The sequence below is a fragment of the Prenolepis imparis genome, unplaced genomic scaffold (assembly GCF_030444845.1).
Source record: "Prenolepis imparis isolate NDT839.2.m4 unplaced genomic scaffold, iyPreImpa1.0 SCAF_1, whole genome shotgun sequence".
Lineage (NCBI taxonomy): Eukaryota > Metazoa > Arthropoda > Insecta > Hymenoptera > Formicidae > Prenolepis > Prenolepis imparis.
The window spans coordinates 10,737,985-10,753,073 of NW_028141159.1; the positions used below are offsets into that span (position 1 = coordinate 10,737,985).

A 15,089-nucleotide genomic window follows, 5' to 3' on the forward strand; every position below is an offset into this window, starting at 1 on the left:
TTAGAAAAACACGAATGATAAATATAATAATAATTCGATGCATTTCCGTGTATATGCAATTGCATATGGAAATAAAGAATTATTCTAAACAAAATGCATTAAATCCCAACGATAAAATACGGATATAAATAAACATACAGATTTTAAATAGCGAATATGCGATAATAATTAGATTTGTGCGTAACGGAGTAAAAATTACTCTCAGCTATGTTTCAACTCAGTTTTGTATTAATATATTAACATAGCCATATATGTATACAAGATATTTATTAAATAGAGTAATTTCTCTTAGCATATAAATGAATTGCGCAACGTATAATGTATTATACAAATAACTCTAAAACTATACATTATCATAATACAGATAAAACATACGAGATCATGATTGACAAGAGTGAAGAGTTTATCGCACAGAGAGAATTTTCTCTTAGAATTTACTCTGAAAATCGTGTAATTGGGACAATATGGTATGAAAAGAATTTTATGAGAATTTCTCTGATTAATATTTATCACAATAAAATATAAAATATGTTTGATAAATTTTACTAAACTGTATAGTAAAATTAATCAATAGTAACTGTATAGTAAAATTAATTTTATTAAACTGTATAGTAAAATTAATCAAACATATATTTTATATTTTATTGTGATAGATATTATTTTTTATTGTGGATATTAATTAGAAAAATTCTCATAAAATTCTTTCCATACCATATTGTCCCACAATTATTATGATTTTCAGGGTAAATTCTATAAGAAAATTCTCTTTCTTTTTGCAGGTTTAGGATTTAAGGGTTTATTTATTAAAACTGTCATATATAACGTTAAAAATTCGAAAACCACAATCAATAATAATTGATGACTTCTCAATAAAAATTTGTGCTTTATCAAATAAGCTATTTAAATATTATAGCTATAACATTTACTGTGTATTCATGATTAGAACAATGGCAAATGATATAGTTCAGGGTCACCTGGTATAAACCTGCGAATAGAGCGGATCGGGTTGATCGTCTTTCATCATTAATGTTCTCTATGGTCACGTAGACGATGCCTTGCGAGAAATTCCACAAGGGGTACAAACGACTTCCACTCTGCCTGAACTTACGCTATCGCTCTAGCGAGCGAGGAGCGTAGATAATCTTCGATCGAGCGCGCGACCTCAATCGAAGTTCATCCGAGTACGAAGCTGGAGTGCTCACACGGACACAAATAATGCGATCAATTACGCGGTAACTTCCCTCGTTATTTTATACAACGACGCGGTGCAACTGCAAACTTCGACTTAATTCGAGAAAGTCGCGAGCCACATTTTGCACTCATATTGGCAAATAAAAAAACTCCTCTATAGAATCTAAATATTGGTTATTTAAGTTTATATTTAATTTTCTGCATGACAAGTTATTCAGAAAATTATTTAAAATTATTTACAATTCTATAGTACATAATATAAATAATGCGTTTTATTTATGTTGGATTTTTAAATCTATGCTTCAATTTGTATGAATTTTCCTCCAAAAATTTATTGATTAATTATTACAGAGATTTTTTGCTGATAAAAGAAGCTACTGCTCTAAGCGCTTATATTCAATTCTCAAATCATTTAACAACTATTCAATATGCCGTTGTGATAATCAATTTAATGTGCATTATTTATATTATTAAATTTTTTAAAAATATTTCTTTTAAAAACCTATAATTATATACTACAAAGCCTTTTTTCATTAAAATCTGTATTATTATCAACACATAATATAATTTATAATAAACATCATGTATTATCATTAAACATTACGGTCCGACTAAAATTTAGGTGAATCAATATCATTACCAACAAATGGGACAAATTTCATATATTAATTTTTGATTGCGGTAACGTTTTTATTAATCATATCCTGATAGAAGTTAAAGACACGCGAGTTACGACTCGCTGGGTCACTAAATTCATAATACGACTTGAGTTGGTTACGCATTGTTAAATTAATAACCCGTTGTAACCGAATTAATGATCCGCTCATCCGCGAACAGGAATCATAGTATCCAGTAGCTGCGGTTAGCGGAACGTGGCCAGGGCATACCTAACAGTTATTGGTTTCCGTCCAATTATTGGAGCCTATCTTCCCTCTGCTGTCAATGTATTCTAGTCAAATATATTATATGGCATAAAAAATTAATATTTTTAAAGATAAAGGTCGCAAATTAGTTACGAATATAAAGCAAATTTTAAGACTGTTACATAACATCTCTTACTTTTAAAGTTTTCAAATTTAAAATACTCTTTTTCTATTTTGCTTTTCTCTCTTTTTGGACCTGATTTTATTTCAAATCATAAATATTTTTTAAATTGAACTCTTGCAGTAGACGTACCTTATTGTCAAAATTAACTCTACGGAAATATATGTATATATATTTTCCTTTTGTGCCAATATATATATATATATATATATATATATATATATATATATATTGGCACAAAATATATATTGTGCGATATATATATATATATATATATATATCGCACAACAATTAGTTTCGCAGAAATATTAATGAAAATGCGCTCTTATGATGATTAACCATAGCACCATTACAATTAAATTGAAACTTATTTTCCAGTCTCTCTGTTGCCAATAGTGCCAGAATATTATTTCATTGTTTCGCTAATAATTGGCGTTGTGTTGCGAATTGCATGAAAGCAGATTTTCGCGCTCGCGCGTGACCCAGTTATATCCCATCTCATTAAAAATCAAAATTCACCGGCGCTGACCTTAATCGATGAACGTTATTGATAATCACAATACATATAATATATGTATTTTCTCTTTTTTTACACTCCCTTCTATTTACAGATAAAACAACAATTTTTAGTCACTTCACAATAATCTTCCTTTTGCAGACTTTCATATGTCGCATCTGTCTATAATTATGTTTATAATTATGAAGATAATTATTTATTATTTTATTAATAAAATAATAATTTTCTTTTTATACTATTTTTTTCTATAGATTAAAAATATCTAAAAGACAAAAGCTTTTATAAATTCATTTACATACATATGCACATACATATACTTATACGTATCCTTCGATATTTTATACGTTATAGCAGGAAATTGTCTCACTACGTAGTAACATCCGTACGTAGTAACATCCTACGTAGTAACAAATTTTTGATTCAATATTTTAAATTATATAGGATCTTTTTTTGCTTTAACCATGTAGTATTAACCAGATACGCACAATATATTCCTTAGGTGTACTTACCGCTCCTTCCGGTCGGCGTCGGCGCGGATGTGGACCTGCCGGTGGGTTCCGGGATCGGGTAGGGTAGGTCGCAGCATTCCCGTTCGGGGAATTCGCTGGCGCGAGCGCAGCAGCAGGACAGCGCGACGAGCAGCATCGTCAGGGTCGTCAGTAGGGGTCGCGAACGCGACGCGAGCGTCCCGACGACGCGCGGCGTGACGCGCGCCGTTAGAACGTCATGATCCCCCGTCATCGGTCCTAACAATCGTGAACTGCGAGCGAATTCGCACTGCGAGATCTTCCTTCCGTTTTTCCCGCTCGCAGCATCCTGCGAGCCGCGGTACCACTCGATTCCCCAGGTATCACCTCCCCAGTCGCCGTCGTCGCCGTCGACGCCACCGCGAGTCACCTCGATGGTCCCCGCGGCGCGATCGTCATCGTCATCACACATACACACTCGAATCCTACACTCGCAGAAATCCAACTTCCGCCGGCGGATGCGCGATCCGTCCGCGGAATCGATGGCGCAGCCAAGGAGTTTATCTTCGCTCTTAATGCTGTAATAACTATTCCGAGATGTAACTTGAATATTTCAGGACTGTTCCTATCTCTCTACTCGATTATTCAGATATGTAATTAGTCCTTTACCACGTAGTCCTCTTGAGCAAATTAGCTAAATGTGTAATTAAAAGATTCGAGATACTTTGCATAAGCGTTTATTGAAATTTTACGAGAGATTCTTCTACTCTCATAGATTTAAATTTAATGAATCAATCTTACAAGTAATTCTGATTTTTAGCGAAGTATTAATTAAAAAATCGAGATTTTTTTTACGTACAAATATATATATAACATTTATAAATTATTCTCTTAATGCGGACGATCTTTTTCGCAGTACACCATGATACGAATATAAAATCAAAAAATTTTAATGTTTCGCTAAAATTTTTATCGTACCCTCGTGGGTGCAAGATCTATCTAGATCATTCTTGCAGTATCACGGTCTTTTGGATGAGAACTAAAATTATGTAGACTCACAGTGAAAAGTTCGACATATCGCTTGATGAAAAGATTTTATTATGTGTATGAGAAAGCTTCCTCTCTTGTAGACTTAAAATTTATAAATTCTCCTCATGATACTAAGAACCTTTTTCCAGCGAGGCGTTAAATGGATTAAAGGATAAACACTTTGCAAAAATGTTCTCCGACGCTTTTCAATAAGACACTTCTTGCAGTTTTTTTAAAGATTTTTTTTGTAAATTTGTAATCTATCTCACTTGAAGCATCTCTCTTTGTATATCAAGTTTAAGACACTTCCAAAAAATATGGCACTACTCTCCACTACACTGAATCTCCTATTATCTTTCAAAATTCAGGATTTATAAATTCCCCAAATCCAAGGGCAAGCGAGGATTTTTTGAGCAACGCACGACTTTGATTGGAAGATTATCGATATTGTAAAAAGACAAGCTTTTTTTTCGAAAAACATCAAGAATCTCGATATTGAGATGAGGATCACGCGGTCTTCTCATTCCATCCTCGTCTCGGCAGATCATAATACACGTGCACACACAAACACACACACTAACAATCTATCCATTAAATCTCGTCGATCTTCCGGAAGATTGAATTATCTGCGATTGAATTATCCTGTTGTCGATATTGCCTCCATGATCTCGTAGATCAGATCGTCACGATAGTTGTCGTGACATGCGAGAACGATTAGTTCGACGATAATCGTTAGATTCACGATAACGTATATCATTTTCGCACGAGATCGATGTCTCCGAAAAAATTAATTGACCGCCGATCTCGGAACAGCGTCGCGATCTTCCTCAAAGTGGATCAGCGAATTTTCCCGCTTTTAGACGCGTCTCTCCCTCGAGGAAACGTTTGTTCGCGTGATTTTCGCAAGTTCGCAAAACGAATATTCCACCGAGGAATCCCCCGAAAGGATCCCGTCCTCGTGTCGCGGCACTTCGCGGTCGCGCTTTCGCGTTTCGAAACCGAGAGCGCGGCGTCGTGGCGGCGTCCCGACGCCCAATGACGCTGAGGCTGCTTGCCGTACGAGCGAGAACCGCCGCGAGGACGTCCAACCCCCGCCAACCCCTGTACCCTCCGGCTCGTCGACACGCGATAGCTCCTGCGCACGAACTGGCGCTGGTTCCCTCGTCCGTGTATATACGGGGTGTCGCGGACTTATATCTTACGACACATAGCAGAAAATAAGCTACCTGCTGATCGTACCATAATTTCTGCCCGCGATAATCCGAGAAATTGCAATATACGCGATTCAAGTGCATTAAAAATTGCATATTTTGCTCTTAGAATGACTTAGAGAGTTTCGATTTGAGGAAATTTTAACAGTTTATCGAACACCCCGTCTTTGAGTTACATTCCAATTAGTTTTAATATGAAGAAAGTTTTATGACAAGCTTAATTATCAAAACATTTAAATAATGTATGTTTTATATCCTTTCGAGAATTGTGCATTGAAATGCGAACAATGCAGGAACAAAGATAACGAAAAAATCTTGTATTAAGCTGCAAATATGATTGAAACTTAAGAGACAGGCCTGTATGAATCAAGCACCGTATTCAAGACTGAAAAAATCTCTCTTGTCGAATTTTTGGAGAAAAAGTCAATTCATTGGATCAATTAATTTGTGAAAAGATCCAAGAGAGACAATGCAAAAAATTGCAGACACCCCGTATAATACGTATGCAGGTGTGTGTAGCTGCGCGTTGCAGGTGTGCAGGTGGAGTGCCGCGACGGTGTCCCCGCGCGGCGTCGTCGCGTCGAATCGAGCCGAGCAGTTCCGAGAGGGGTAAACTACCCCCGGCTAGCAGCAGCTAGGCTGCCGCGGCGCCGGTGGGCCGCGAAGCAAACCCGCGACCCTCGTTCGGCATCGTGTGCGCCGTTCCTGACCTCATTTCGCCCCGGCTTGTCGAGGTCGGTTACGCGGAAGTGCCCGCCGGCTCCCACTATAGTCGTCGTTCGTAACCGAACTGGGGGTTGTTTAAATATAACGAGGTATTGATGCATCCTTTATACTCGCGCACGTTTTCGGCATCGAGCACACCACAAACACCGATGACTGTTCGATACTCTTCCTGCGAACTGCATCTTCGATACCTCACAGTATTGACAATATCGACGAGAAAAGCGGTCTCTAGAGCAATAAATCAATATAGACAAAGGCTAATAATCATCATAAGTACATTTGAGTATTTCTCAAGAATCGACAGATGACTATTTTTGTTAAGCGAATCTGTTATTTCGATTAATTTCGATGCTGCTTTTTAAATTACTGTATTATTGTAAATCTGCTGCATCAAAATATTTGATATCGAATTTCACACAATAAGAATAAGATACTGATTAGAAACACAGATTAGACACTGATAAGATACCGCGTTATTTCTTTATATTGTGACAAAAAATGGATATATAACTGTATTTTAAAAAATTGTATTAAATTTGTATATAATTTAAATAATATTACTCATGAAACTACGAACAATCAAAATGAAGCTTAATACAAAGTATGATTTTCAAGACTGAATTAATAAATTTATTTAAAGAGGACATTTTTCATATATGAGAGATACTCTTTTGTCATGATTAAAATTCTACACTCCGGAGTTACAGACATTCTATAATGAGAGATCAAATATGACCTAGATTTTCCATTGTCTCGGAAATTTAAAATTTATACAAAGATTATAATTAAAAAGGATGGGTTATAATATTCACATATATGTCTCGAAGAGAAAATATCTCACATTTTCAATCATTGCTTTATTTATCAAGCTAATTTTCTTTTTAAAACCCTTTTTAAAAATCTTTGAAAATCTTTTATACGCTTGATAATAATTTTGCAAGTAATGTAATCTGATTCTTCCAATACATAATTATTTTAACAATGGCATATATAAAAGACAATTGACATGAAATAAAAATCAGATAATCGCATTAAATACTAAGAACGAAAATAGAAAATAGAGATCTTCTACATCTCTGTAATTGAGATGCAGATACCATTATACATGTACAAATCGCACAAAACAAAATACTTTTATACAAAAATAACAATTATATCAAAATAATATAAGTTAAATTTATGCTAAATTTAATTTAAACATTACTCGCGTTACAAAATTAACAAAAACTTGGCATGGTCGGAATTAATTAACTTTAAATGTATGCGCTCAATACATTAATTCGCTGTAGATTCGGCTATCGACAAGTTTCCATCCCGCGGTTACAAAATTGGCATCCGAAATCGTGGTTCAACCTTTTTGATTGCGCGTTCCAGTTTTTATTTCCGTTTTTATTTCGCTCTTCCCCTTTCGATCGATAAACGTGGAATTAACCTGCAGGCGTCATGCTTTGAGTGAGTTATTTGCTCTCGTGTAACAATTTATCATTTTGTAAATTGCATACTTGTTAACCCTTTATATAAATATTTAAAAGTGAAATTATCAAATACTGTGAAAATATTTTACAATTGCAAAATTATTTACGATTAAATATTCAAATTTTTTAAAAATAACATTGAACAAATTTGTTCTCTGAAAAAATTATGATCGTACATTTAAATTCATATAAATTAAAAGAAATGCAAAAAATATTTGGACTTTTTTTATATATTTGATTAAATGTGCATGTATTAAATATGTACAATCAAATCGCTACTCTACGAATAATTAGCGGGTAATGCAACTGCATATACAGTTTCTAATACTGGTCAGTATGCATTATCTACTTTCCATCACTAATGTAAAAGGACGCGCATCGCGCACAATCGTAATTCGCTTGCGTCCATTAAACGCGATTGAACTAATATTGGCGAGTGATATTAACTAAGTTTAATTGCTTGAGATCGTAATTGTTTGATTAGCTGAGTGCAGAAGTGCTGATGGATCGCTCTCGAACTTCTTGTTCTTGATTGCAATCGTTTCAAGTTCAAGCATTTGTATGACATAATGTTATTGACATCACGTTCTTGTAATTAATATACTCTTTTCTTTATTTTTATTTTCTCTTTGCCAGATTTAATTTTTTATCCAAAGTTTAACTAATTGCAATTGTTTTTTATATACTTGTTTTAACACTTAATGTAAAATATTATAAATTATATGTATATTTATACAGAGCTAACAATAAGTTTTTTCATTTAAATTTTTGTTAATATTAATTTTATTTGCAGTTAAATAAAATATAAAATATATATTGTTAAAATATAAATATATATTTATATGAAAACATTAAAAACTAACTTTTTTTCTTAAATGTAATTTTTAACATGTATAATACTCTATAAATTTTTGTACAGTGAGTGCATAACACAGATTCAATAGAAAGATTTGACAATATATTTTCAACGAATGTTCTTTATGATGGAGCAACTAATTAACCAAATTGTGCAAAAGTACATGCTACTCACCAGATTCACTTACTAGTGAAAAAGTATTATTAGAGCATTCCATCAATGTGATGGACGGCATTTCTATAAGTGATAAAAGTTTACTATATATTCAATGAATCGCGCCCTACAAAATCGTGACACGATGAACTGTACAGATCGTAATGATTAAAAAAAGAACATCAAATTTATATTTGCGTTTTTTCTTGAATGTGGAACGATAAAATTAAATATTAATTTGATTTGTATAAAAAAAAATCTTTTTTTTTGTTATAATTTAAGTTTTACATATCTGTTACTTGTTGAAATGTTTTTACATTGGAATTTCGCTTAATTTCATTATTATAAAATATTCTCTTTAACTCAATTATTATATAAAACAGTGCATAAAATTGTATAACAGCATATAATTTACTTCCTCAGCAATATTATTGCCAGTTTATAACTATCAGTAAATATAATATAACTATAAGAACAAATAACACACATTATGAACCAATCGTCGTGAATAAATCCAATGCTCCGAAAAGATAACTGTAGAAACGAATGGATTAAAGTCCTAAATTTAAATTTAATCTAAGTTAACTATATCGCGCAGTTCAACCTTCTCGTTCAATTTTAAAGTAGGCCATGCGGTCATCTTGCCGCAAGCCCAAAATCAAATTGGCCAAGCCGGCCAACTACTCGCTACTGAAATTTATATTTGAGAAAGTTAATTCGGTATATCTTCAATGCAGGAGAGTGAAAGAGAAATGTGCGATCGACATGCACCGGTTGAGGGTATAGAATTAGCGTAACGAAGCAATATTTCACGAGGCTGGCGCGAACCATCACGGGCTTATTTCGGCGACTTACAACGTCACTGATCACAAATAGGATTCGTAAAAGAAATTGTAAAGGTCAGGGAGCCAACGATCACGCAACCGCGATCATGCACCGCGAGCCGCAAGGGATGTTCTTCAAGTTCAGTGATTTATCTAATGCTCGCGAATATTCAATATGTACTTATAACGTTGGCCAAGTGCTTCGATCGGTCATCTCGGCCAAAGTTAAAGGTCAGACGTGCGTGTCTTAGCTTCGTATACTGACTGGCGCCAACAATCCAAAGATCTACCAGGCTTAATTCACATTTGTTTGCATTGTAATTTTATATAAATATCTTACGTTATTTCACGTGTTTTTTTCGAAATTTTATATTATTTTTTGGAGGACTATGTTATTAATGTTTTCCCATATTTTTGAACGCGCTTTTTCATGTTTTAATCATTAGCGGCGAATAATTAATTTTTTCCAAATTTTAGGGTCGAGTATTTACTACTAATGAAATAATTGATGTTAAACTAACTGACGTTACATCGTTAAAATATATAATTTATTAACTATTACGCTAACAAAGAAAACCAAATAAAATAAAATTATAATTATGCTAGATATTTTTTATAAAAGACAATGTGATCTATAAAAAGTTGGTATACCAAAAATTTTCAACACGAGGATTATGCATTAAAAGATAAATAATTTTTAAAAACTATTTTAAATTGCATAAACTGGCTCACTGCTGCTGATATAATTATTTAATTATAAACTTTTAATACAATTTATAATTAATTACTTTGAGTAGTTTTAGTTTGAATGAATATGTTAAATGATCGTCGAGAGTATGAATCCGCCGAGAAGCTGGGTTTACAATAATATTCTCGAAATGATTCAATCGATCAAATTGGATTATTAAAATCATTGATAAATATTAATTAGACGACCAATCAGGCGTTAATATAAATGTAGAATAAAATGTCTGTTATAAATACAAATTATATATAACGGTTATTTTGGGATCGAAAAGCTATTTAATTATAAAAACAAAATAATGCACTGGAAAATAATGTTTGTTGTAAAATTTATGTGTCGAACCTAATTTATACGGAAAATTGATCATGTAATTACACTTTGGTTAATTTAATAACAATTTGTAACGTAGTTCGGCATATGCTTGCTTAACGATTATTAGTGGAAGCCCACTATAATCAGCGATATAAGCGGCTTACCGTGTTGATATTGTGGAATGGGCATACGCTTAAGATCGTTATTAATAATTTCCGTATGAAATTATTTATGAATATCTAATCTTAAATAAAGGCAAGCATATTTTTTCAGCTCTTTTTAGCAACTTAAGCTACATAATCTTTTTGTTTTAATGTCCTTCGAGATCTTTGTGAAAATGCAAAAATTCCAGATTACATTCTTAATATTGCAGTAACGTTATAATGACATCAGTTAAAACTCCATTTATTGAGCAAGAAGTAAAGTGGAAGTATATTTCTTTGGCCTACTTTTCTTAGTTTTATAGCTTTTATATATGTATATATATATATATATATATATATATATATATATATATATATATAAAACCTGCAATAATCCAACGTCACAATTTCTAAAATTGATGTATGTAGATTGAAAATTAAATATATATCATACAAAACTTATAAAAAATTAAGCATATTATTATTATGAAATGAAGCTTTTCGCTAGGAATAACAAATACAATAAATAATTTTTTAACATTAATAAAATTAACAGAAAATAATTTAAATTGAAAAAAATTTGCAATAATATGGACATTAAAAATATAGATATAGTATACTAACAAATACTAAACTAATAATATAATAAACTTACTACAGTGATAAAATAGCAAATAATACATTTGATGTATTAAATGATATTAAAGAGATTCAGCTCTAATTAATGCTTCTAAAATACTTTAATACATCATCTGTATTTGATATGTTGTTTTCTAATTGATTAAATAAAAATCGATTCTCCCCACTAAAAAGAAAAAGGTTTAAGTGTTAACTAAATTGCTCCGTGAGCTTTTTCAGGTTTAATCTTGCAATGACTCGAACCCCGTCGAGGTTCTCTAATAATATGATCGATAAGAGGGAGCATCGTATCTTAACGCGATCGTCCTTGACTTTGCTTGACTAGGTTCGCTGGATTCGTTAAAGCGAGTTTCTTTAACGGAACGATCACGTGCCAAATTAGTCCTTCGAGTGAGTTTTCGAGCGTGAGTTCTCTTTGCGATTCAAAAGATACGATCGACCGGCGTTCACGATAAACTGCGAATCGCAAGCTAGCCGCATAATGACTTTCGGCGATGGCCAGCTGCATCGTGACGCTGTGATTTAAGTGGAAAGTAATTGCTGCGTATCGAGATTTATGTACCGCAACTTGCGAAATATACCGGCAAAAATACTACTCGTGAAAATAGTGAGTAAAACGTGCGAGTAAGGATATTTAAACTGAGAGCCAATGTAGGTACAGAAGATGAAGCTCAATTGAGACAGAGGTCTTTGACCTGAATTCTCACGGTGCATTTAAAATTAAATGTGCCTGAGGATCGTTTTATGTATATACATCGCGTGTACTCTGCATCTAAACTTAACATCAAACAGAAATACTATTTAAACCAAATGTCTGCTAAATTCTATTTAAAAAAAAGAAAAAGAAAGATTCTCTTTGACATGTAATTTAAAAGTTTTCCAAATTTATATTATTTACAGGCTTTATTATAATCTATTCAATATTACTTTATATTTATTAATTAATTTAGAAATGTGCTTGAATATAAAATTTCCTTATAATATCTAATTTTTATAAAAAAGTGCCATTATATAAGATTTGATCTGAAAGAAATAGAACAAAATATTATAGAGAGATCGGTGACATTGGTTTAAAATAATCTTTGTTATAGTTAGTAGAAGACTAATTAATAGAAAAATAGTGTTTTAATTTGATTTAATGTAATCAAAATTTTTATACAAAATAAGAAAATAGTCGATAATTAAAATAATTATTTTAAGTGCAATTATGTATGAATTATTACATGTAATCATACACGAAGCGAATACGGTTAAAGGGTTAACGAATGTACAGTGACATAGCAAGGGCATGTGTGACGGGCCATGACGGCGGTCGCGTCTCGTTTTGTCTCACACTGGGAATCACACATTTAGCCTGATATAATAGATTCGGTGGTTCACCGGCACGCGAGAGACGCGGAGCGACGAGATGAGTACAGAGTATGCATCGTATCCGGACGCAAGTGCGTCGGGAGTCAACACCGGCGACAGTCGACACTCAACGTCGGTCTGCGGTCGCGGGTTTAAAGCCAGAAGCGACAGGCAGTACCTGCATAATGACTCGACTGCAGCCGTGCACTGCGGCGCGCGGGCTCTGCGCGATGCACCGCACCGCGTCGGACCAATCGCAGGGCCAACTTGCACGCTCCGCGTCCCGAGATGCATCGATGCATCTTTCACCGATTGAAGTCGGAACGTTTTTCGAGGTTTTCGCGGCTCCTGAGCACGTCCTTGCTCTTTTTAGAAACTGCCAAATATATTGGAACTCACGTCCCGACATTTTGATTATAATAGTATTCAGAGGAAAGGGAACTTTTATAATTTTATTTTTTAAATTATTTTCAAATAGATAGACGCCCTGATCTCTAATATTATTTCAACATCGAGAGCAATTCTTTATCCGAAATCCAATCTGCGTTATTATAGTAAAAAGTTAGTAAAGTATTACAGTCATTAATTTGTTAATAATGTTACTTAATTTAATGTTGTAATTGGAAGTTAATGAACTATATTTGAACTGATTTTCTAAAGAATTAAGTTGCTCATTTAATAATACGTTTTAGATTTACTGAGTTTCTACATAATTAAATATTTTTAATCTCTAATTTGTCGTCTCGAAAGTCGCGTTTAAAACGGTAATTATAAACAATGTAGATATTTTCTTAATGTTATTTTTATTTTTTTTTCTACGATTAACCATTTTTTTAATATTATGCTTGATATATTTTATAGATAGAATGATTTTGTTGCATTGATATTATTGATATCACGAAGATCTCATATATATCTTAAGACTTATATATCAGAGATGTAATAATAAAACGAATAATATTAGTTGTCTTAATTGTATTGCAGATATTTCGATGAGTTTGAGTCAGTTCTTCGACTGCAATACATATAGTTTGTAAGGGAAATTTCGGTAAATTTACTCTTGACGTCAGCAAGATATACATATAGCTAAACCGATTGTCATACCAATTTAAGGCGAAATACAATCCACTGAACTAACATACAGTATATGCTTGATATATTGTTATTTATTTCATTATTGTGATTTTTTTATTGAAACAACAATGATTTACTAAAAAAAAAAAAAAAGATTTATTTCACAATATAAAAATAATAATTAATATTATTTTACGATTAATAAATAAAACATGCTCTTCTGTTTTGTACATGATCGACATCTTTCGGTTATATCATTTTGCCACACACTACTATTTATTTTGCTGACATTTTATTACGTTCCACCAATAAATATCGAAGATCGAACAAAAAAGGATTTGCTTTATTATAACAATTACTTGTTGTTGTACATAGGGTTATTTATCGACCTACTCATAATCCCGGCAGCAGAGAAAGAACCTTTCGGATTCCTATATTTGCTACTGTGGATATCTTTTTCAAGCTATTAAAAAATAATATATATACATATATTGTTACGACACTTAAATTATTTTGTCATTTTTTATTGAGAAGATGTAATTAAAAATTTATTGACTATTTAAAAGAACTATAAAACATTACTTATTTAGATGAGATTCGAAAAAATAAATGACAAAATCGTATTTTGTTAATTTTTATTTTATTTACAACAATAATTATTTTCAAGAAAAATAAATGAGATTTTTGAAAGAATGGCTTTATCGTAAAAGAGCTCTATATATATGGTAATTCAGAAACATTTTCATTATCATACTCCGAAGGAATCTTCGCGCGTTTACAGTCGGTCGAAATAATCCTCTTAGATTTGACCCAAAGAAATCAATTTATTGATTTCCAGCATTCTTCAACTTATTCCCGAGTAAACATTTTTTTTTTAAATGCTGTTTTTAAATATTTTATCAACACTTTTACTAGTTTTTTGAAAATTAGAGAGAAACCAAAATAAATAATACATGTTAGTTAATACAAAATGACAAAATTGCAATAAAAAAAATTGTTTTCTAAATTATTTATAGCATATACAAAATGCACTATTTTTTATGATGTACATTTCAAAAATTAATTTATTGTAAACTTTATTATTTTAGTCATGTAATATGTGTAATTACAAATAGTTACCATGCTACATATATTTTAACATCATCATTCTTATTAGTATAAGACTATAGAATCCTAACATTTTCTTTCATTAGTCTCACTTCGATGGCTGATCAAAAACTTTCACGACTACTTATATTTCCCATGCTTTATGCTTTATGTTGAATAATATCAGCAAAAAGCTATTGTGCTACCATGTATGATTTATCGAATAGCAGTAGTAACATTATATTTT

The 15,089-nt window shown here is 32.3% G+C and overlaps 1 protein-coding gene across 5 annotated transcripts in view; it reads right to left on the bottom strand.

Annotated features, from left to right (window-relative positions):
- Positions 1-5,283, bottom strand: part of Gfrl (Glial cell line-derived neurotrophic family receptor-like) — a 294,550-nt gene extending 289,267 nt beyond the window's left edge. For 4 of the 5 annotated variants that reach the window (XM_083054331.1, XM_083054325.1, XM_083054282.1 and 1 more), the window contains exon 1: positions 3,262-5,283. In XM_083054331.1, coding sequence (XP_082910457.1) covers positions 3,262-3,691 — 430 coding nt within the window. In that variant the 5' untranslated portion in view covers positions 3,692-5,283. The remainder of the gene's footprint in view (positions 1-3,261) is intronic. The other variant, XM_083054292.1, reaches the window with a different exon arrangement.
- Positions 5,284-15,089: the final 9,806 nt, after the last annotated feature.